This window comes from Eurytemora carolleeae, unplaced genomic scaffold, assembly GCF_000591075.1.
Source record: "Eurytemora carolleeae unplaced genomic scaffold, Eaff_2.0 scaffold784, whole genome shotgun sequence".
Classification (NCBI taxonomy): domain Eukaryota; kingdom Metazoa; phylum Arthropoda; class Copepoda; order Calanoida; family Temoridae; genus Eurytemora; species Eurytemora carolleeae.
Window position 1 is genome coordinate 199,906 of NW_019396758.1, and position 22,918 is coordinate 222,823.

At 32.1% G+C, this 22,918-nt stretch overlaps 3 protein-coding genes across 3 annotated transcripts; all 3 read left to right on the forward strand.

Annotated features, from left to right (window-relative positions):
* The first annotated feature begins 289 nt into the window (after window positions 1–289).
* On the forward strand, window positions 290–4,444 carry LOC111708285 (nicastrin-like). Its single transcript, XM_023481606.1, has 6 exons — window positions 290–364; window positions 1,509–1,611; window positions 2,842–2,904; window positions 3,465–3,532; window positions 4,051–4,132; window positions 4,346–4,444. Exons 1-6 carry the CDS (start codon window positions 342–344, stop codon window positions 4,442–4,444), a joined length of 438 nt encoding a protein of 145 aa, XP_023337374.1. The 5' UTR covers window positions 290–341.
* Window positions 4,445–4,478: 34 nt separating this feature from the next.
* On the forward strand, window positions 4,479–17,675 carry LOC111708297 (nicastrin). Its single transcript, XM_023481628.1, has 15 exons — window positions 4,479–4,581; window positions 5,162–5,225; window positions 5,571–5,644; window positions 6,502–6,573; window positions 7,328–7,391; window positions 7,827–7,906; window positions 8,817–8,894; window positions 9,707–9,764; window positions 10,232–10,320; window positions 11,978–12,040; window positions 12,629–12,707; window positions 14,322–14,546; window positions 14,875–14,975; window positions 15,695–15,806; window positions 17,556–17,675. Exons 1-15 carry the CDS (start codon window positions 4,526–4,528, stop codon window positions 17,658–17,660), a joined length of 1,320 nt encoding a protein of 439 aa, XP_023337396.1. The 5' UTR covers window positions 4,479–4,525; the 3' UTR covers window positions 17,661–17,675.
* A 2,151-nt stretch (window positions 17,676–19,826) lies between these two features.
* Window positions 19,827–22,851, forward strand: LOC111708287 (stimulated by retinoic acid gene 8 protein). The gene is made up of 5 exons (XM_023481607.1): window positions 19,827–19,952; window positions 20,095–20,395; window positions 20,493–20,624; window positions 21,988–22,088; window positions 22,333–22,851. Exons 1-5 carry the CDS (start codon window positions 19,827–19,829, stop codon window positions 22,375–22,377), a joined length of 705 nt encoding a protein of 234 aa, XP_023337375.1. The 3' UTR covers window positions 22,378–22,851.
* The last annotated feature ends 67 nt before the right edge of the window (window positions 22,852–22,918 follow it).

Genomic DNA, 22,918 nt, shown 5'->3' on the forward strand with positions numbered 1-22,918 from the left:
TTCATAACTTCCAGATCAATTTCAAATTAATTTATATTAGTTGCAGATAAATAAGAGATAATTTCAAGAATAGAATTCTTGCCAAATTTAAATATCTCTTTTTTGGTTTCAAGGAATTATTTCAAAAGCACTTCTTGAATTATTTAAAAATTAAGTTTAGCTAATAGATCTAAGGAATTAAAGTCAATTTGCAATATAATGTGATTTTACGTAAAAATTCCAGTTTTATGCCAATAATTTACCTGCATTTAGGTTTTAAAATACATATACATTTTCTATTTTTGATGTTTCAGATAAAAGGGAAAATGTCCTAATTGACCAGACAACAGACATCTGACAATATGGGTCTGAAAGCAGTTTTCAGGTGTTACATTTTTTACTAACACGGGATTTTAATGGCAGAATAATGGAGAGGGATTTTGAACCCCTCATCTTAAAAGTTTCATGTGGTAACGAGAACTAATTTGTGGTTACGAAATCTAATTTTTTTGGTAACGAAATAGTTCTGTGGTAACTAAAACTAATGTTGTGTTATCGAAAACTAATTTTGTGGTAACGAAATCGAATATGTAATAATGAAAACTAATTTTTTCTTAACGAAAAGTAATTTTCTTGTTACGAAAACTAATTTTGTGGTAACGAAATCTAAATTTTGTGACAACGAAAACAAATTTGTGGTAATGAAAATAAATTTGGTCTCATAGAAAATTAATTTTGTGGTAACTAAAACAATTTTTTTGTGAACAGAAAATAAAACTATTTGTTGTGGTAACTAAATTCAATTTTGTGGTATTGAAAACTAATTTTATGGTAACGAAATCTAGTTTTGTGATAATAAATTTTTTTTTAACAAATTAATTTTGTTGTTACGAAAACCAATTTTGTGGTAACGAAAACAATTTTTTGGTAACGGAAAATAGAACTATTTGTTGTGGTAATTAAAACCAAATTTGTGGTATCGAAAACTAATTTTGTGGTAACTAAAACTAATTTTGTGTTATCGAAAACTAATTTTGTGGTAACGAAATCTAATTTTGTGATAACAAAAACAAATTTTGTCTCAACGAAAATTAATTTTGTGGTAACTATAACTAGTTTTTTGGTAACGGAAAACAGTTTTGTGGTAACAAATACCAATTTTTTGGTTTCGAAAACTGATTTTGTGGGAGCAAAAACTAATTTTATGGTAACGTAATTCACTAATTTTGTCTTAACGAAAATTTATCTTGTGGTAACATAAACTAACTTTTTGGTAACTAAAACTTATTTTGTGATGACAAAATTTTTTTTGTATAATCAAATAATTTTGTTGAGAAATAAAATATTTTAGATAATAAGTTTTTTTCCTTTAAAGAGACTGTCAAGGCCGATTGACAACGGTATTCTCTAAACCGTTATCTGATCCATAAGTTGTAATGCATGAAATTACGTTTTCAGTTCCGTTAAGTTTGAAAATCATGGTTTTGATTGCGCGGAGCTTAGTCGAAAAAAATGTATTGTTATATCAGTATTTGCCTGGTGTGTGTTGTGGGAGGGGACAGGTTAAAGGAGAGCATCTATACAGACTTCGACCAGTTCCAGGCCTGCTTCAAGCGGTTAAACGCTACCATGGTTAGTAGTAGTATCATATTTATCTTCCATACAGTGGGGCTCATAAAATTATGAAATACGAAGATACGATTTCAACAATATTGATCGTTTCATAAATCAAGTAGTTTTGCCAACATACTGAAAATCAAGTGAATTGTTTTTTTTTTACTCCGAAAGTGCACAAATGCTGTGTTTTATGATTTTTAAACTAAAAATCATAACTTTAGTTTAACTGCCGTCTTTCTTTACAAAGTTTTATGGGTTCCTTCTTCCATTTTTGATGCTTATTACCATTACATCGTTTTTGTGAGAAGAACATTTTTGAGAACGAACGAAATTTGTATTTAAAGATGGTGTCTTTCAGGTTTAAAAACGAGCGTTGGACAAACGATCGTTCAGAGAAATGAAAAACAAATGAAAGAATCTAAAAACGGTCCGTTTTACTGAACGATCCAATTTTCTAAAGGACTAAAAAACACGATAGTTTCTAGTGAACTATTTTTTTTTCAACAAACCGTTGAAAAACTATCGTTTTTTAATGAACGAACGAATGAAATGGGTCGTTCACGAATGACAAACGAACAAAATGAAAAAAAGTCAAACGCGCCCATCACTAAATATATATTATGCATTATATAGAAATATATCTTTTTTATGAGGGTAAAACCATCTTGTGCTATTGATGAAAAATATTTATTTTTCATATTTAGTTTTTTTGAAGAAATCTTTTTGAAATTTAAAAAAAAAATACAGCCCATTTCCCCCCCATACCTGGAAGGTTGAAGACAAATTATGTATGCATCATTTATTTGAAAATATTGAAACTTTATTGTTCAAGAATATTCTAAAGAAGAAGTAAATATACTTTGAAAGAATATATTTACATTTAGAAAGTTTAAAGTTTAAAGAGACTGTTGTTTTAATTTTTGTGACCCTCCTTAAAAAAAAGGGGGCATGCCTGATTCACAAGAATACCTTCATCTACTAAATATTGTGGAAAATATAGCTGTTTCTTTTGTAGCTTGTTTCTTTTGTGGCTTAAAATGCGTTATTCTAACAATTTCCTACAATGCCGATGAAGCATAAATCCGTAAGTCACTTCCTAGAGAAAGCATAGCTGAAAGTAAATCATTTTTTTATAGAAAATGTTGCATTTCCGACCGGATAAAACTTTCAAAGGTACCATTGTGAATCATTCAGCCCACTTTAATAATTGAGGGTCAGTTGAAATTTTGAAGTTTTATAATTTAGGAATTTGGATGTACCTCAGACCTGAGTGGAAACGTGGGTGTTCTATTGTACATTGATTCCCAGGTGCATAGAATTGTTTTCTTAAAATAGCTAAACTATATTAATTCCCCTGTATTGAAAGATTGGAGTTATTTTGAACAATTTTTTTTTCAGTTAACAAATTGAGACCCAGGGAAAATAAATAAAGAAGCCAAAGAAATTCGTCATCTCCAAGTCATCTCTATGTCATCTCTGTGTAATCTCTATGTCATCTCTATTTCATCTCTAATTTATCTCTATTTCATCTCTATTTCATCTCTATTTCATCTCTATTTCATCTCTATTTCATCTCTATTTCATCTCTATTTCATCTCTATTTCATCTCTACATCATCATCACGTCATTACTACGTCATCTCAACGTCATCACAACGTCATTCTATGTCATCTCAACATCATTTCAACATCATCTCAACGTCATCACAACGTCATTCTATGTCATCTCAACATCATTTCAACATCATCTCAACGCCATTCAAACGCCATCTCAACGTCATCCCTAGTTTATACTACATCTTACATAGAATATCATTATCTTTAAAAACTTTCTGATTTATCCGCCATTTTAAATGTTAAATATTTTAGGACATATCCAGAGTTGAAGTTGATGACTTTGCTCCTTATATCATTCTTCTTAGTCCTGATATCTTTAGGTAACTTTATAGGATTTTTCATAGGATTTAACAAATTTTTGTTCTACAATATTTTTAATTAATATGATCTTGGACTGCTAAACGAAATATACCATTAAGTGGGAAATAATTCTATAATTGAAATTGTTATCTGGCCCTGGAGGTAGGAGGAGGATATTGAAATTTATTCAATAAAAACGAAGTGCATCGGCTTTTTTCAAAAGTTAATACTTGAAAATCGAATTAAAGGAAATGAAAGCTGCCCTTCTACCTAGTTTTGTCCCATAATGTTTCCGTCCTCTAATTTTCCAATCAGAGGGACGACATTCATGGTAGAATGTTGCCCCTCCCACTTAAGCCGACTTTGATTAAGATAAATAATAATAAGTAATAATTATACAGGATAATAATCATTAAATGAATTTAGATTTATGATGATTATTCCTGTAAATGGAGCCCTAAATATGTTTTTATAAATCTAGAGATATTTTGTTATTGTTCGTCCACATTTTTATCTAATTTAAACTTTTTATTTAAAGCGGAAGTATGCTGACTAGACTGAAGAATACTGGGAATGTGAACGGTATTCTCCTTCCAGGAGTTAAAACTGGGAAATGGAAGGTATGATTTATATCACCAAAGGGGGAGGGAGGGACGTTTAAAGGGACTGTAGAGGTAATTTTGAGGAAGATGTCGTCGTTTTTTATAAATCTATAATTTTCTTTTTTGTCTCTTTTCCCATTCCCTTTTTACACTTGTTACAATTTACCATTAAAAAAAGTATTTTTTCAGTTTAAAAAAAAATTATGAAGAACTGATTATTGTTTTGTCTAGGGCAAGCTCCCCGCTGTACAGTCTGATGATGTTAATTGTCCGAATAGTGGCAGCAGCACAGCAGAGAAGTTTGGAGAGCAAAATACAATAAAGCATTAACTTATTAATTTCCATTTAAAATATATTATTTCAGCTGGTGAGAATTTGTTGTGGCAGAACTGGAACTTCCCGATATTTCTGATGAACAACGAGAACACAACGGAGAACCTGTACTCCTGCTTTTTAGAACACAACAGGTAGATTCATTGATTAATATTTTATATTGATTGATTGATTGTTTTCAAGGGTTATCCTTTGATTGACTGATTTGTTTTGATTGATTTATCTATTAGTGGAGATGATGTCTCCTGGCCCCTGTGTGCTGTGGAACTAAGTTCACCAATGTATTGATTGATTGATTGATTTATCTATTAGTGGAGATGATGTCTCCTGGCCTCTGTGTTCTGTGGAACTAAGTTCACCAATATATTGATTAATTAATTGGTTTATCTATTAGTGGAGATGATGTCTCCTGGCCCCTGTGTTCTGTGGAACTAAGTTCACCAATATATTGATTGATTGATTGATTTATCTATTAGTGGAGATGATGTCTCCTGGCCTCTGTGTGCTGTGGAACTAAGTTAACCAATATATTGATTGATTGATTGATTTATCTATTAGTGGAGATGATGTCTCCTGGCCCCTGTGTGCTATGGAACTAAGTTCACCAATGTATTGATTGATTTATCTATTAGTGGAGATGATGTCTCCTTGCCCCTGTGTGCTGTGGAACTAAGTTCACCAATATATTGATTGATTGATTGATTTATCTATTAGTGGAGATGATGTCTCCTGGCCCCTGTGTGCTGTGGAACTAAGTTCACCAATGTATGCAGCGAAGGTAAGAATAAAGTTGACCATATTAGTTGCGACGATTGAATTCATGGCTACAATTGTTATTTAAGTATTATTTATTAGTTTTTTTTTTTCTCACTGCCCGCCCCATTGCGTGCGCCTGAGTTAGGGAGGGAGTTTACTTAGTTATTGTTATATTCGCTGAATATGGGAAAATGACTACTCTTTAAGGGAAAAGAAATTAATTATTGGGTAAAAAGAAGGAAAAAACTTGCCTTTTCAATTTCAATTTTTCATTTTTCCCCAGATCTTCGAAAATCACTCTTAAAAATATACATNGGTCACTCCCTTTTTATGGATTTTATTGATGAACAATTTGACCCTTTTCTAGGATTCCGAGACATGTTGGAGACGGAGTAATATAGCAAACACACTCACACCTCAACAATACTGTGATCCACTTAGGAATACACGCAATAGATTTAACATCAAACTGGAATTTATGTAAACTAACTTGGGAACCCAGCCTGGCCCAGGGTAGTCATTGTTAGTCCCACCGTTTACCCGCCCGTCGTGAATTACAATTTTATTTTTTTATCATCGAACCCACTTAACTAAGAATCTCAAAACCAAGCTAAGAACATGCCCGTTGGTCTCATTAGTTCCCCCAATCAAAATTTATGATCGAGCAAACAAACAAACTGACAAACAGAGATTACAACTTTTTAAGTTTTGATTAGCCATCTCTGTTTGTTTGTTTGGATGTCTTGAGCACAACTCAAGAACCCTTGGACCGATTTGCCTCAAATTTGGATTCGGGAGCTCAGTAGAGCCACATAAATGGTCTTTACAGTTCTAAGTTGAGTGGGTTGACTTTTATTGGAAGAACTCCAGGCAAAGCTGGATTTCCAAGCTAGTATTTAAATAAACCTTTCCTCTTCATACCAGTTTTATGATTTTTGAACCAGGTTCCAGATTTGGAAGCCAGTTTTCTCATTAAGCGATGTCTCCTTATTTGGAATCCAGATCTTAGGATTTAGAATCCAGTTTTTTGGATTTAGATACAGTTAGAAAGATAGTGTATTCTGTAGCTAGTGTTATAGATACGGGAATCAAGTTTTAAGATTAAGAATCCATCCAATTTTGTTAATTTTTAGTTTTCTATATTTGGAAATTTGGAAATTTATTCTTTAGTTGTATAGAATTTAGAACAAGTTGCAGAAAAGTTAGAAAAATAGTTTTACTAACCGTACCAAGTTGAACCACTTCACGCTAACTATCAATTGCAAGCTCTGATAAAATAATTGTATATTATGGTTTAGTGATAATAATATTTTCTACTTCACAACCCCCCGGAACCGAACTCTGCCAGATAACTCCACAAAAACACAAAGGTATGAGGTTATATTCGTTAACAGTTCATATTCCCAGGGACCGAAAATATACGATTAGCGCGAATTACATGAACTGGACAGACTTAGTTCAACCACTTCTCTTAAAAGCCGGTTCAAAGTGAAAAGAAGTGGTTAAACTAACTCTACTCGGTTCAACCATGTCTCACTTATCAGTTAAAAAAAAAAGATTTTAGTGTTAAATATTTTTATTCGGAAGTAAAATGTAGAATAAACAAAATAAATTTTGTTTTTATTATTTTTTTTCTTAAAAATAAGAAAATTTTGTAAAAAGATCAAAATAAAATTTGATGGAAAAGTCTCTCTGTTTATTCAACACTTGAAAGGAATAAAAAAAAACATTCATGACAAAGATGTTAAATTTACCCATTTTAATATATTTAAATTCTCCATTTTACTATTTTCAAACGCGTAATTTTAAGTGACCATCCAAACAAAGATGGCAATGTCCGATTCCCCAGGGTACCCTCCACCCCTTCTGATTCATAATGTGGAAGATATTGTCTTCTCTCTTTCTAGGTTTACAATTGTTTAATTCTAATAATTCCATGCGCAATTCCCAATTAAAAACAATAAATTTTTTAAATTATTTATTCATATTTTATATTTTTATTCAACTACAAAGCATGAAATATTACAAGTTATAAACAGTGAAATCTAAATCCTACTTTAAATTAGGCTTGCAGTCCCTTTAAATGGTTTTACAGATTAAACGTTCCATGTTGTTCTTCTTTAGTGCTGACAGTGTGATACTGGTTGTGGCCAGATTGGATGCTTTAAATATATTCGACAAGGAAGAGGTAAACCATGGATTCGACAAAATTTTAAAATTTAATAATCGGAAGTTTAATGAAAGTTTACTAAACAACCAGAATCAATTTTTTTTACCGCCTTTTGACTTTTATTTCCAACCCATGAGTCCCCCAACAGCGGAAAATTAAATTACATAGCTGTCCCTTTGGGATAATAAAATAAAATAACATCCCATCCCGCGAAGTTTTCGTGAAAAAATTCTAGCAATTTTTATCTCAAATTCAAAAGACGAATAATGACCAATGTTTTTTCGAAAAATCTAAAATTTTACTTGATTACCCCCCCTCGACCGATTTTAACTATCTAGTGCGTAGTTACGGATGTTTTAAAGGCCAACTTATCTTGGGAACTCTTTGTAAAGTAAAATTAAAATTTTCTTAACTTCCCTGAAAAAAGTAGGAAATAGTTTATTAATTGTTTAGGTTGGATTTGACAGTCCCTCTACGGGAATAGTTACACTTATTTCTGCAGCTAAAGCAGTCTCTAGGGAACTCAGGAAAAGGTGAACCTATTGAACATATAATTTCACAAAGGCATTAGTGTTTTTTCTCTTGAAAAATGTTTCACCTCAATTTTGAAAAACAATTTTCCCAGATGTTAGATATGTAAAGTCACTTCGAGGTTTGAGTGTGGATAGAAGGGTGTCCCTAAAAGTTTGATTTGATTTGCTTTGCTTTGGGTTAAAATTATCATAAAGTGCAAGATGGGGGGGGGGTAGAATAATATTTCCCGCTAGCAATTCTGTTGATCATTAAAGGTTAACTGGGCAACGTAATGTTAAAATGACCCTGAATTAAAAATACTCTCAATGGTAGTGGTACTCATCAGCCAAATAACTATTTAGCTGTTTATTAAAAAGGAAGATATCTTTGTTTTTCTTTCTTAAAAAAGGAAAAGATTTGTCAATTTTCTTACCTTGTTTTATTATGCATAAATCCGCAAGTTCATTGTATAGATAGAAAAACAATGATATCTCCATAATTTTTGCCCGTTTTAATGAGGTGTGGTGACTTCTCATTGTGTCGACAACCCTTTAAAGGGAGTGACTGGCTATGTAAGGTAGTTGAACTGAGTATGCAGTGTTATGGAAAACTTCTTTAGGATTCATTTGAGACATTTAAAACTTTTCAAGATATGTAAATCCTGAGTTTGAGCGCTAATTCGACGTTCAAAACTCCTACTTTTGGGGTGGATACGTTTTCGAAATTAGTTTTTTTAATTATTAAATAACGACGACATAAAATGTAAACAAAATTCTACAGTAAACTATTAAGTTGTTTAGGAAAGAGGTTGAGAAAATAAAAATTAATCTTATCATCGAACATAAGTAATCTTGTTCAATTATTAGTTTCTATTATATATTAATATTAGTTTCAAGTGATAAACCCTGTAAGGATTGTTTGATTATCTAGGGAGTACAAGAACCAAGTTGAAAACGTCCTGTTCCTTCTTGTTCACGGAGAATCCTTTGATTATATTGGTTCTACCAGGTTAGTTATAAATTACAGGGAGTGACATCTGAGATTTATACAGTGAAGATCTAACTTCATTACTTTCGAGGTTTAGTTACACCCGGATCTTTGCTGATTTGTAATTGAAAATTTATTTAATTTGCAAAATAAACTTTGACACTTCAGAGCTGAAAACTTTAGAATGGTGGATATCGAGATTAATGCTTGATCCTCTCTTTTTCTTAATATCGGGACTAACACTTGTATCCAGTAAGTGTATAAAATTCAACCAATCAGAGTCGCGTATAAGAAGTCGATAAATTTAAGATTTTGCGCCCCATTTAAGATAAATATGCAGAGACGGGAGGGACTCTCTATTAAAAACCGGTTCTTGATTTTTCTCTACTAATCCAAGAAAGAGTGGTTTAAGAAGAAAATCAAAAATCGGGAGGATTTGAATGACGAGTTTTTTCATGTTTAAAATCACAGTTCAGATTTGGCATTGGGATATCTAGACCGTAGAACTGTCCTTTCTGCACTTAGTTCTCTAGTATAAAGGGGAGTGGCTCATTATTTCCGTCCTTTGTTGGCGATTTTTTCTGATAAGCCATCTCGGCCTTGATTTTCACGGAATGATGGTTGATGGTTTTTTATCATTATTATTAGTAAGGCACAATCTTAAAGGGTTTAAAATTAAATACATATCATTTATTGATAAATAAACTGTTTGCTAATAATGTTTCTAGATCGACATTCAATTTGCTTCAATTTTGGATATTGCAATGAATGTAAACTGAAAATAAATATTAAGATTTGATAATTATATGAATATTATTCAATACTATTATCAGGGCTGTCTACGATATGATGAGTGATTCGTTTCCGTTTAATCTCACCGAGGACCTTAAGGTATAAAACTGGAAATGAACCAATGGGAGAACAGTAATCTAATTCATAAACAGAATCCCACTCTCTGATTGGTTCTTGTTAAAATCGCTTGATTTATCTATCCATCCAACTGCATATTTACCTTACTGTCTTTCTAATTATCTATATATCTTTCTATCCGACTTTCTATATCGATCTATCAGTGTCGTTTATGGGGGGGGGGGAGAAGGAAGACGTCCCCCACCCGCTGGAAAAATTAGAAAGATGAGGTGCCAGTGAATCATTGAAAATATTGATATTTAATGAAATAATTCTCCAGAGAAAATTGTACGAAGGGACCTAAAATGTAACCCTCCCCCCCAGCCCTGTCAGAAATTTAACATTAAAATCCTTAAAAACCTTTAAACAATTGCAAGGGGATTAAAAATTTGTATATATCTATTTATTTATCTATCCAACTTTCTATACAATTCTATCTATCTATCTAGTCTGGAAAGATGTTCAGTAACGGAACTCAACCTCTGCTATCAATAGAGAATATTCGAGTTATCATAGAGTTGGGACAATTATCCAACAGGAATACGATAATTTATTTAATTTATCCCTTTCTATACAATTCTATCTATCTAGTCTGGAAAGATGTTCAGTAATGGAACTCAACCTCTGCTATCAATAGAGAATATTCGAGTTATTATAGAGTTGGGACAATTATCCAACAGGAATACGATAATTTATTTAATTTATCCCTTTCTATACAATTCTATCTATCTAGTCTGGAAAGATGTTCAGTAATGGAACTCAACCTCTGCTATCAATAGAGAATATTCGAGTTATTATAGAGTTGGGACAATTATCCAACAGGAATACGATAATTTATTTAATTTATCCCTTTCTATACAATTCTATCTATCTAGTCTGGAAAGATGTTCAGTAATGGAACTCAACCTCTGCTATCAATAGAGAATATTCGAGTTATTATAGAGTTGGGACAATTATCCAACAGGAATACGATAATTTATTTAATTTATCCCTTTCTATACAATTCTATCTATCTAGTCTGGAAAGATGTTCAGTAATGGAACTCAACCTCTGCTATCAATAGAGAATATTCGAGTTATTATAGAGTTGGGACAATTATCCAACAGGAATACGATAATTTATTTAATTTATCCCTTTCTATACAATTCTATCTATCTAGTCTGGAAAGATGTTCAGTAATGGAACTCAACCTCTGCTATCAATAGAGAATATTCGAGTTATTATAGAGTTGGGACAATTATCCAACAGGAATACGATAATTTATTTAATTTATCCCTTTCTATACAATTCTATCTATCTATCTAGTCTGGAAAGATGTTCAGTAATGGAACTCAACCTCTGCTATCAATAGAGAATATTCGAGTTATTATAGAGTTGGGACAATTATCCAACAGGAATACGATAATTTATTTGATTTATCCCTTTTCATTTTTTAAGGAACTATAAGCGTTATTTTAAGATGTCACCTGATACCTTTGTAAGCTTTATCTGATCCTAATATGAATGAGATATCCTTGTTTTTGTTAATTTAAACGGTTTATTTTCTTTTCTGGTTTCTCTGTGCAAGTGACCTGTTGCATATCTGCTCGTTGGAAATAATCATAATTAAATACTTTTCATTCAGATCAAGGTTTCAAGGGTACCGTTGTAAATCGGCCATTGCTATCGTTGCATGAAAACTTGTCACATACTTTATTTATTTAATCTTTGCAACCTTTGGGAGTTGGACTATCTATTGGGCAGAATTCATTTAAAATATTTACGTCATCAGGTTGCAAAAATATAAGGACTAGAAAATTTGAGTTCAAACGCTGAGTTTAGTTTCTTAAAGCGACATTTTTAAGTGCCCCGCCATCCATGTCTGATTAACAACGGTACCTTTAAAACCTTTTTCTGATCATTATATATGAAATATATTGACGTTTTTTTCTGAGTTTAAAGTGTTTAATTTCTATTTTTTTCCTGAAATAGAAACGCGCAAGTCATCGTTGAAAAAAATTCACTATTGAAAATGATCAGTTTCAAAATTATAACCATTGATATCTAATTCATACTTGCTTTAAGGGATACTTGAAATTACGCTCTAAGTTCTATTAAGAATTTTTATCTTCCTTTAAAAGTACCTTCAGCGGTGTTTTATCAATCAATGAAAATTTTCTTTTTTTTCTTTTTTATATATTAAATTGTTGTATTAGAATATCTAATGATGTGTGGGCACACACTGCTAATCTAGGATCATATATTGAGGATGCGCTTAGGAACCAATCTTTCAAATTATTATCATTGATCAAAACGAACTTATAACTACAAGAAAATATAGCTTAAATGGCTTAAACTGCTATTAGAAGGAATCACTTTCCCTCTGAAAAGTTCTTAATTTACTGAAGAAAAAAATGGTTTAGAAATTTCACAAGGATCCTTGAGAAGGATAGCTTAAAATGGCTTCGTAAAAAATCCAGTTAAAGTGTTATTAGAAGGAATCACTTTCCCTCTGAAAAGTTCTTAATTTACACTGAATAAAAAAACGGTTTATAAATTTGCTATTTTTACAAGGATCCTTGAGGAGACTCAAGTATAAAAAGTTTCATTCTTATAATTTTGGTTTATGAATTAATTAAAATAAGTGGAACGAAACCTTTGAAGGTTTTTTTAATTTCTGATTTCTCAAGATGAAAAAATTAATTTTTCAGAATTTGTAATTACATTTTTTTATTATTTAAAAAAAAAATAATTAAAAATCTTGAATTCAAGTAAAAACTACGTAACTAAAAGTTTATACAATATCAAAATTTTTTATTTTTTATTTAAGAAATCCAACTAAGATCTTTATTTGCTGGTTTGGTCAGAGTTTTGAGGAAAACTGTTTCTGTGAAAACATCAACCGGAAAATATCTGCCACCGGCGTCATCTCAGTCCTTCCTTAAGGTTGGTAGTTTTTTATGCTTGGATTCGGTTTGGTTTCCTAGATCCGGATCAACAACATTTGTCTTCCTGGATCCGGATCCATAATATTTTAGCTCCCTGGATCCGGATCCACAACATTTGTCTCCCTGGATCCGGATCCATAATATTTTAGCTCCCAGGATCCGGATCTGCAATATTTTAGCTCCCTGGATCCGGATCTGCAATATTTTAGCTCCCTGGATCCGGATCCACAACATTTGTCTCCCTGGATCCGGATCCATAATATTTTAGCTCCCAGGATCCGGATCTGCAATATTTTAGCTCCCTGGATCCGGATCTGCAATATTTTAGATCCCTGGATCCGGATCCACAACATTTATCTCCCTGGATCCGGATCCATAATATTTTAGCTCCCTGGATCCGGATCCACAACATTTGTCTTCCTGGATCCGGATCCATAATATTTTAGCTCCCTGGATCCGGATCCACAACATTAGTCTCCCTGGATCCGGATCCATAATATTTTAGCTCCCTGGATCCGGATCCACAACATTTGTCTCCCTGGATCCGGATCCATAATATTTTAGCTCCCAGGATCCGGATCTGCAATATTTTGTCTCCCTGGATCCGGATCTGCAATATTTTAGATCCCTGGATCCGGATCCACAACATTAGTCTCCCTGGATCCGGATCCATAATATTTTTGCTCCCTGGATCCGGATCTGCAATATTTTAGCTCCCTGGATCCGGATACATAATGTTTTGGCTCCCTGGACCCGGAAGTAAAGTAAAGATACTTTTGTTATTAAACATAAACAGCCTGAAGTTAGAAACTTTTAACAGAGTTTTCCAAAATAAACAAATATATTTTACAAGACAGAGAGCAAACACCCTCCAGTCAGCCTGGAAGGGACTTTTCTTTGAAAATATAAAAAACCGAAAAATGACTGAAGATATTTTATTTTATTTATGCCGATCTTTTTGAAGGGGTCTTGTTTATTTTAATTTAAATTTAAGAAAGTTGCCACAGTACTAAGTCTAGGACTAAAAAAAATCTAAAAATCTTTCAAATCAAATATTTGTTAAATAAAAGTTTGAAGTGTTTTCTAGTTTCCAAAAAAATAATTTCGTTGGTCAGTTATTGTTAAAATTCTAGATATTAGGAGATATCAAAATATTATCTAAAGAAGCTTAACAAATTATGTAGGTTCTTTCATTTTTTTATATTTATGATACAGAAGCTTCTCAAATAAACTATTCTCAAAATAAAGTCATGAAAAATATATATTTAAAGAATTTATATTTAAGTTTTAAATTGAAATGATGACGATTCCTTTAATTTAAACTGCTAACCTAATTTTCCCCAGAAATAAATTCAATCTTTCCCCTAAAATGACTTATTTTTTAAAACATTCTAAACAAAAAAGATGTTTTGGCTTATTGCCTCTTGCCTTCCCCTGTAACGTCCTTGAAACCATTTTTAAAATGCCCTTTAAACTTCGCTACAACATCCATTCTTAAAACGTCCTTAAAACTTCGCTGTAACGTCTCTTAAACTCCCTTGCGAGTTTTCTATGTTGTCCTTGCAACGTTTTAACACCTCCCAAAACGAGCCTTTACATGCTCTTGTTTCAGGAGAGAGAAACTATCCCTGTTTTAATGCTAACCAACTACAACCAACAGTTCTCCAACAGCTACTACCACAGTATCTACGACAATGCTGTTGTTAACAACTACAACTACAGCCTAGGTGAACAGCAAGCTGTTGTTCAGCATTTATCTAGTCTTGGAGCCGCTGTTGCTTCAGCTGTTGTGTTTTTAGCAGCAGCAGAAGAGATTGTTGTTGAAAAAGATGATAAGGTAAAGATATTATGACAAATTTATATTAACAAATAAAGAGGCGGCTAAAGGGGGGTTTCCCCCTCTGGAAAAATCCATGGCTTAAATAATGATATAATAATTATATAAGCTTTTTGTTTAATTTTCCAGGGGAGGGGGATATTTCAAAGGCTACGGCCTCTCCCCCCCCCCCCCCCAAGTAAATATTATTTTGATTTCGGCTAGTTTTTTACATTCTTCTGTTTTTTTGTCCTTCATATGTAGAATTAATATAAATAAAATCATTGGTGGGTTGAATATGCATATTGTTTTAAAAAAAGATGATTTAGTAAATGAGTTACTGCTTTAGTTTGTAAATGAGCTGCTCCACTGCTATACTGAGACAGCCAACTGCTCTCTGTTCAAGGAAGCGAGCTCTTTAAATGGATATCCTTGGACTGGAGTAGTTCAGTAAGTACACTTACATAACAGACTTTAAAAAATATAGCATGACGCAGAAGCCTATCCAGGGGGGGGTTATGGGGCTAGAACCCCCCCTGTCTCCCGGATGAATGAAAATTATGGTTTCCAGGGTTTTTTTGGGGCTGAGCCCCCCCCCCCGGACAAATTCCTGAATACGCCGCTGGCTGGATGTAATTTAAAGTCCCTTGAGATGGTAATTTAAAGTAAAATTCTTGAATAATTTAACGGATTTTTAATTTTCAAAAAACTATCTAAATTGTTAAAAAATCCTATTGGTCCTGGGGTGCAGTTCTGATAGGTCTCAAATGAATCCTTAAAAATATGATATGATAAATAATATATTATTTTGTTCTAGCCTTTGAATGTTTTCATTTTAACTATTTGTCTACAATTTTATGAAGGAAACTTTTTTTATTTAACATGCTTTACTAAAGATAAAGATTTTTTTTATTAATGAAAGACTGGAGATGTGATTTGAATTGACCCAGTACTTATATTATATTTATGTCTGAATCATTGTGATCCAAGAATGAATAAGAAATCCATATATTTAAATTTGAAAATATATTAGTTTCTGTTTTGGTCTCTGCATTATAGTGACTTGCGGATTTTTGCTATAGAAACAATGGAGGATTTTTATTCAAGAAGTAAACCTTATTTAGTAAAATACATTATTGATAAAGGTTTCTTTAAGAAATTATATTTAGGGACTTCCCCTTTCCTCAGTACATAAGTGTTCATACCTCCTACCATACTCTTCTAACAACACAGATTCTGCAGTACAGCACAGGAGAGATTGTACAAGATACTCGGGAGAAGGTATTCTTTCCAACATTGTTTTTGTAGCTAATAGTTCAAACTTTTTGTAATTAGTGATCGATTATACAGAAGTGAAAATTTCAAAATATCGTTTAAGTTATTTTCAAACTTTTTTTCTCAAGGGTCTGTTTACAAATTCAGTTAGAAAAACCGATCGATTTCTAATTTAGTTAATATTTATGTTCTCGAAAGGAACTGAGTTTCGACACAAACTCAAATTTTCTAATTCCTAAATCCATACAATCTGATGATATAAACTGTAAAACTGGGATATTTCAAACTTAGATAATTTCCTATAACAGAATTCATAGTTTAAAATATCAAAGGTCTACACCATCAGTTTTAAAGATATAGTGATAAGGAAATTAGAGGTTGAGGCAAAAAATCAATTCCTTTGTTGAACCATTCTCTAGTAGTTTTTATTCGAAGCTACTCAGGATTCAGGGCCCATCAATCATCATGTATAAAATTTAAAAAGAGATTTTTTTTGTCCCCAGGACATGATCGGGTTGTTACGATCAAATCTCGGAATTTTTTCTTTTGCGAAAGTTTGGTGTTGTCTGGGTTTTTATATTGATCTACCAGGGGTTGTAATCTGGCAGCACATTCATCCATCCACGCTTCATTCATTCTGAGAAGAGGGTTGACAAGATTCCAGCTGCCTAAGATTCTTCTTAGGCCTGAGAATATAGAGTGCAGGAATCCTTCTGATATACTGGAATGAGGCCCGGGTGCCGTACTGATAGGAAACATCACACTCATTGCTCCCTAACATCTGTAAGCCCGGATTGGATACCCCCAGGTACCTATAGCTGGCAACCATAGACTCTCCCTGCTTGTCCACCATTCCTCTCTTCATCGTCATTCACTTGGATCAATCCCACTTGAAGCTTCTTTCTTGTTGAGTAGAAATAACGCACCCTTTCGCTGCGAGAGTTGTTGACAGCCGCCCCTCTGTCCTCCTACATCCGTCAGGTGGTCATAACTGCTAAACCAGATGTCGGCTTCAGATGTTTTTGATACCACAGGTTTGTGTGGAGTACGGGAATCGAACCCGTGAACACCAGTCTGGACACCAATCCAGTTACTGGCTGTGGACAAGTGTGCTTAACTTCAGTCATCTAACGAGAACTGGTGTCACACACTCTCCACGCCACCCCACTAATCATGTATAAAATTAGATTGAGCTCTTTACTATTTCTGAAAAGTTTAAATATTTTTTACATAAGACATTTTTTATTATTTTTCGCAAATTTTTCATTTTCTCTCGAAACCTTGACATTCCATTCAGAGATAAGGAAGGATTAGATTAATTTAAAAAAAACTGTACAGTCACCTTAAGGAATTGAATTTATGTTTAAAGAGTAAATCATTAATTTTCAGTTTAGGATCTACTACCCACGCACGCAACTCTGCCCCTTTAGTAAAAGTAAATTGAACCTATATGAGGCATAAAGTCTGACCGCGTCAACCTTGTTGCACCGGCTAGTCATGTCCATAGAGCTAGGTACAGTACAAACTGGGACCGGATAGCTTGACCCGGCTCGGAAATTCAAATGCACGTGCACGTTCCACATAAATTTTGATTCTTGTATGTTAACTTGCATCAATTTTTTAAAGACTGGGTTGACTTTGAATTCTCGCAACGCCTTGACCTTTTATTTTACTTTTTTATAGAAGTAATTTGCAAAATTCTTATCGAGCTTGCAACCTGTAGACCCTTCTCTTCCTTTAATAATATTTAATCAGGATTGTTCGGAAGAAACTCCTCCAAACCTAGAAGAAGAAAAAATCAAGTCAGTTTATCAATCTTGTATTCTTCTTTTTTTAATGAGACAATCTATCACACAATGAAATTTATTCATTGATGAAAACGGTCTGTTTTGACCTAAAGTATTATCTCTATTTTCTCGTTGAAATATTAATTCTATCTTTCTGTTTTCTTTTTGAGATATTAAATCTATCTTTCTATTTTCTTTTTTAAATATTAATTCTATATTTCTGTTTTATTCTTGAAATATCAATTCTATCATTTTTATTTTCTTTTTAAAATATAGATTCTATCTTTCTATTTTCTTTTTGAAATATTATTCTATCTTTTTTTTCTTATTGAAATATTAATTCTTTCTTTCTATTTTCTTTTTAAAATATCAATGATATCTTTCTATTTCCTTTTTAAAATTTAAATTTTTCCTTTTTTTTCTTTTTGAAATATTAATTCCATCTTTCTTTTTTCTTTTTTAAATATTAATTCTATCTTTCTATTTTCTTTTTGAAATTTTAATTCTATCCTTCTATTTTCTTTTTGAAATTTTAACTCTATCCTTCTATTTTCTTTTTGAAATTTTAATTCTTTCTATTTTCTATTTAAAATATTAATTTTTTTTTTTCTATTTTCTTTTTGAGATATCAATTCTATCTTTCTATTTTCTTTTTGAAATTTTAATTCTATCTTTCTATTTTCTTTTTGAAATTTTAATTCTATCTTTCTATTGTTTTTTTTTTTTCAAATTTTAATTCTATCTTTCTTTTTGAAATATTAATTCTATCTTTCTATTTTCTAGTGAATTTTATTTTCTGGCTCCTAATTTTCTCTTTGTTAATTCTAGAATCTAGAATTCTTTATTTTCTGTATGATATATTTCTACTATCTTTATTTTCTCTTTGTAATGTTAATTTTTTTTTTTGACATTTTAATATATATTTTTCTGTTGATTTTTTTCTGTATAAAATATTTATTCTGTCTCTATTTTTTAGAGAATGTTAATTTTAGCTTTCCTTTTATAATTTGTCTTTTTTTCTGTTAAATGTTATTCCTATCTCTTTATTTGCTCAAATTTTTCATATTCTCTTTGATATTTAAGTTGAATTTCTCTAATTTCTCTAAAAAGTTAATTGTATCTTTTATTTTATTTTATTTAAAGAGTCATTCAATCTTTGCCTCTTCTTTTACTATCTCCTCTTCTAGACTTCTCTATTAAATACCCATTCTCACTCTGCAAAGCATAAACAATAAATATTTCAAATTATTTTCCTTAAAATGTGTATTCCAACTCTGTGCTTTTTGAAATTTACTTTTGAGACAATTTTACTTACAAATTTAGACATTTATGAAATTTATTCTACTTGATGACTTCTATTTTTCCTTTTTTGAAAATTACTTTCGTTTTCTTTTCTTCTTTTTGACATATCAATTTAGTTTTTACCTTTTTAAAAACTTAAAAGAACATTTGTAGAAAGCTTTATTTGAAATATTTGTAATTTATCTTTGAAAGAGTTTGAGTGTTATTAAATTTCATACTTAGACTTCTCGAATTCTAGATATTTTTAAATTTTTATTCTAGACTTTAATACCATGATTTTGATAAATTAGGAACATTTTAATCTTTATTAAACCAATTTTTGAAGAAAATTTTTTAGTAAATTTAGAAAATAATCTTTGAGACTTTAAAAACATGTCATTGTCATTGTCATTGTCATTGTCATTGTCTTTGTCTTTGTCTTTGTCTTTGTCTTTGTCTTTGTCTTTGTCTTTGTCTTTGTCATTGTCTTTGTCATTGTCATTGTCATTGTCATTGTCATTGTCATTGTCATTGTCTTTGTCTTTGTCTTTGTCTTTGTCTTTGTCATTGTCATTGTCATTGTCATTGTCATTGTCATTGTCAATGTCAATGTCAATGTCATTGTCATTGTCATTGTCATTGTCATTGTCATTGTCATTGTCATTGTCATTGTCATTGTCATTGTCATTGTCATTGTCATTGTCATTGTCATTGTCATTGTCATTGTCATTGTCATTGTCATTGTCATTGTNCTGTCACTGTCACTGTCACTGTCACTGTCACTGTCACTGTCACTGTCACTGTCACTGTCACTGTCACTGTCACTGCCACTGCCACTGCCACTGCCACTGCCACTGTCACTGTCATTATTATTATCATTATTATTATCATTATCATTATCACTATCACTATCACTATCACTATCACATCATTTAATGAAGTTAGTGTCCGTGAATGAATGTGTGATATCTTGGTTGATGGTTTAACCCGTCTAGGTGTAGTTGGTGGATCAGGTGTTGGTGACGGGGACGAGGATGAACTAGCATCAAGAAGTCCAACTCCAACAGCAAACATCATTATGGAGGTCAGCTTTCATCCATCATAAGTTTTAGGATATTTTTTTTTATTTAAACTATTTTTTGTTGTTAAAATTCTGGTTTTATTTGTAACTTCCATCAATTCTGAAATTCTATTGTCAGTTTATTAATTTTTTTATTTGTTTTCAGGAGAGAATGGAAACAGGTTCTGTCCCGTTATTAAAAACTGAAGATCCAACCACAGTAGTGAAGGATTCAGTCTCAGATTCTACACATTCCACAGAACCATCTTCTTACCTAGCCCCTCCAGCTAACCCTGACGGTCAGGAGGAGGCGCCAATACTTGAGATGGAAACAGGTGATGCTGATCCTGAGCAACCAATGGAAGAGGTAGAGCATGATGAAGAGGGGGAGGATGAGGAGGAAGAAGATGAGGAGGAGGAAGAAGAGGAAGAATCTTTGTATATCCCTCGGCTACTAGATGCTGAAGGTTTGTTCTGTTAAGGTTTACTTCTTATTTAACTTGACATAATTCGTTCAATTTTTCAAAAAAAAATCTAAAGTCTCTTTACAGCTTAATATTTTAGGGAATAAGACAACTGTTCCTCGTGACAGCGTGCTTGATGTAATGTCCTGGAAATGCAGTCACGTGACCCAGTTCCTTGAAATCAATGAGTGCTCCAACCTTGTCCCAGCTTTCAAAGACAAGGGAATAAATGGTAAGAATCAAGATCTATAAGATTAAAGTTTAACGTTAAATGATAAAAACTAAGGGAGATAGTATGTCAGAGTCAATTGAATCTATATAGAAAATATGGGTTCATACTGTATACTGTATATTCTACAATGTAAACATTAACAATTATGCAGTACATCACGTACTGCAATATAAAAAGGCAATTTAAGGAGAAGTAATCCGTCACAAACCATAAGTTTAATATTTACGTTAATCCAGTTAATTTTAAAATTCTAATGAAGTGAATAGCTCTTGTTATCCTGAATATCTACGTTGATCCAGTTCATTTTAAAATTCTAATCAAATGAGCAGCTATTGTTATTCTGAATATCTACGTTGATCCAGTTCATTTTAAAATTCTAATCAAATGAGCAGCTATTGTTATTCTGAATATCTACGTTGATCCAGTTCATTTTAAAATTCTAATCAAATGAGCAGCTATTGTCATTCTGAAGCTAAAACTTTTGGTTCTAAAGAGCGATTAGCCACATCGACTGAATTTTATATAAACAGTTTGTTCGCGAAAAATGAAAGGGGGTATAGGCTTAATGCGATAAAAAAGCACTTTTGATCGCTACTAATCATAATTCTATCTGTTGCGTCTATAAGGAGAAAATTGTTTAAAACGACTAATACCGAAGAGCGTAGTGTCCATACAAATTCAGAAAGATGCAACATTCAACTCGGATCGTAAACAAATCAATTTAATATCAAACAAATCATTGAAATATTAAAATCTTTCGACATCAATTATTTTTCGACGCATTCGAATATAGTTAATGTTTTATAATATTTGTTATTTGTTTATATGCAATGCACTTAAAACGACGTTTTTTCCGCTAGGCGTCTCTGCCACGTAAAATCATTCAAAGCATCGAGAGCAGAGACACCTGGCGGCCAACTATTTCGGCGTTTTAAGTGCATAACAAATAAAAAATATTATGAAATATTAACTTTTATAGAAATGCGTCGAAAAATAATTGATGACTGTAGGTTGTAATATCTGAATGATTTGTTTGAAATTAAATGGATTTTTTTTTACGATCCGAGTCGTATTTTGCAACTTTCTGCAATTTGTATGGACGTTACGTTCTTCAGTATGTGTCGTTTTTAACAATTTTTTCCTTACAGACGCAACAGATAGAAGTAAGAATAGTAGCGATCAAAAGCGCTTATTTTTCGCCGTAAGCCTTGACCCCCTTTCATTGAAGGACTTGAGCTCTAGGGATGGACGGGAAATCCAATAAAAGATAATTATGAAGTGATTGAAAGAAAGGAGTGGCTGTGTTCGTCGTTTTTCCCTGGATTGTAATTCCTCTTTTAGTCTTGTTGAACTGTTTGTTTAGGAGTTCTGTTCATGAATCTGACCAAGGCTGAGATAATGAGTTTATCTCAGAACAAGATTGGTCCTTGTCTTAAGATAGAAAATCTTCAAGGACTTCTCAAGGTAACTTTTTTTGTTTAAAGTTTGTGATTAAGATTAAACCTAAGAGAATGTGATTTATGAAAAGAATATGAATTGTCTATATATTAACTGTGGCATCAAACACCAATTTTATAATTTTTATACCTTTGCAACCTGAAAATTAAAACAGAATTAAAATACACTTTTACTAAAACATCTTTTGAGTACACTACTCAACTGATTTTATTGAAATACTTTCCTAAAACAATTATCAATTTTTTTTCAGAGCCGTATGACCTCCGCGCAACTCCGACTTTTCACCAGATCATAAGATGGGCGAAGCTTAAGATCTTATTCAAGTTTATCTTAAGCTCAAATTATTATATTATTATGTGAGATTTCGAAAAAGAAATGGTTGAAAGTTTCTCCTATTATTCTGGAACAAAAAGAAACAAAACGATATTTGCTCGACATTACCCTGAAGTTAGTTTTTCGAGTTTTGGCAAATTTAATATGAATACGAATTGAAAATTAATCTCTCGAATTGCAAAATGTAAATTATATATTTTGGTCTAGTGGACTAGGAATACTTAAACAAATTCCCTGTGTAGTGTGGGTATTACAGATCATTGTGTATTGTACAATGCCTGATACATGCTGACCGGAAATCCTCCGTCAAAGTTTGTGCAAAAATGTCGCGAGCACAAGAAACTAAAGCAGTAAAATACGAATTAAGCTTTAAGATATTTAGTTTGTTTACGATGTTATTAAAAAAGCTGATCTAAATACATATTTATCATCTAAAGTTTTTTGTTTTGTTTTTGCAAATTTTCTCGGTTTAACGGTTCATATTGAATTAAAATGTCATTTTT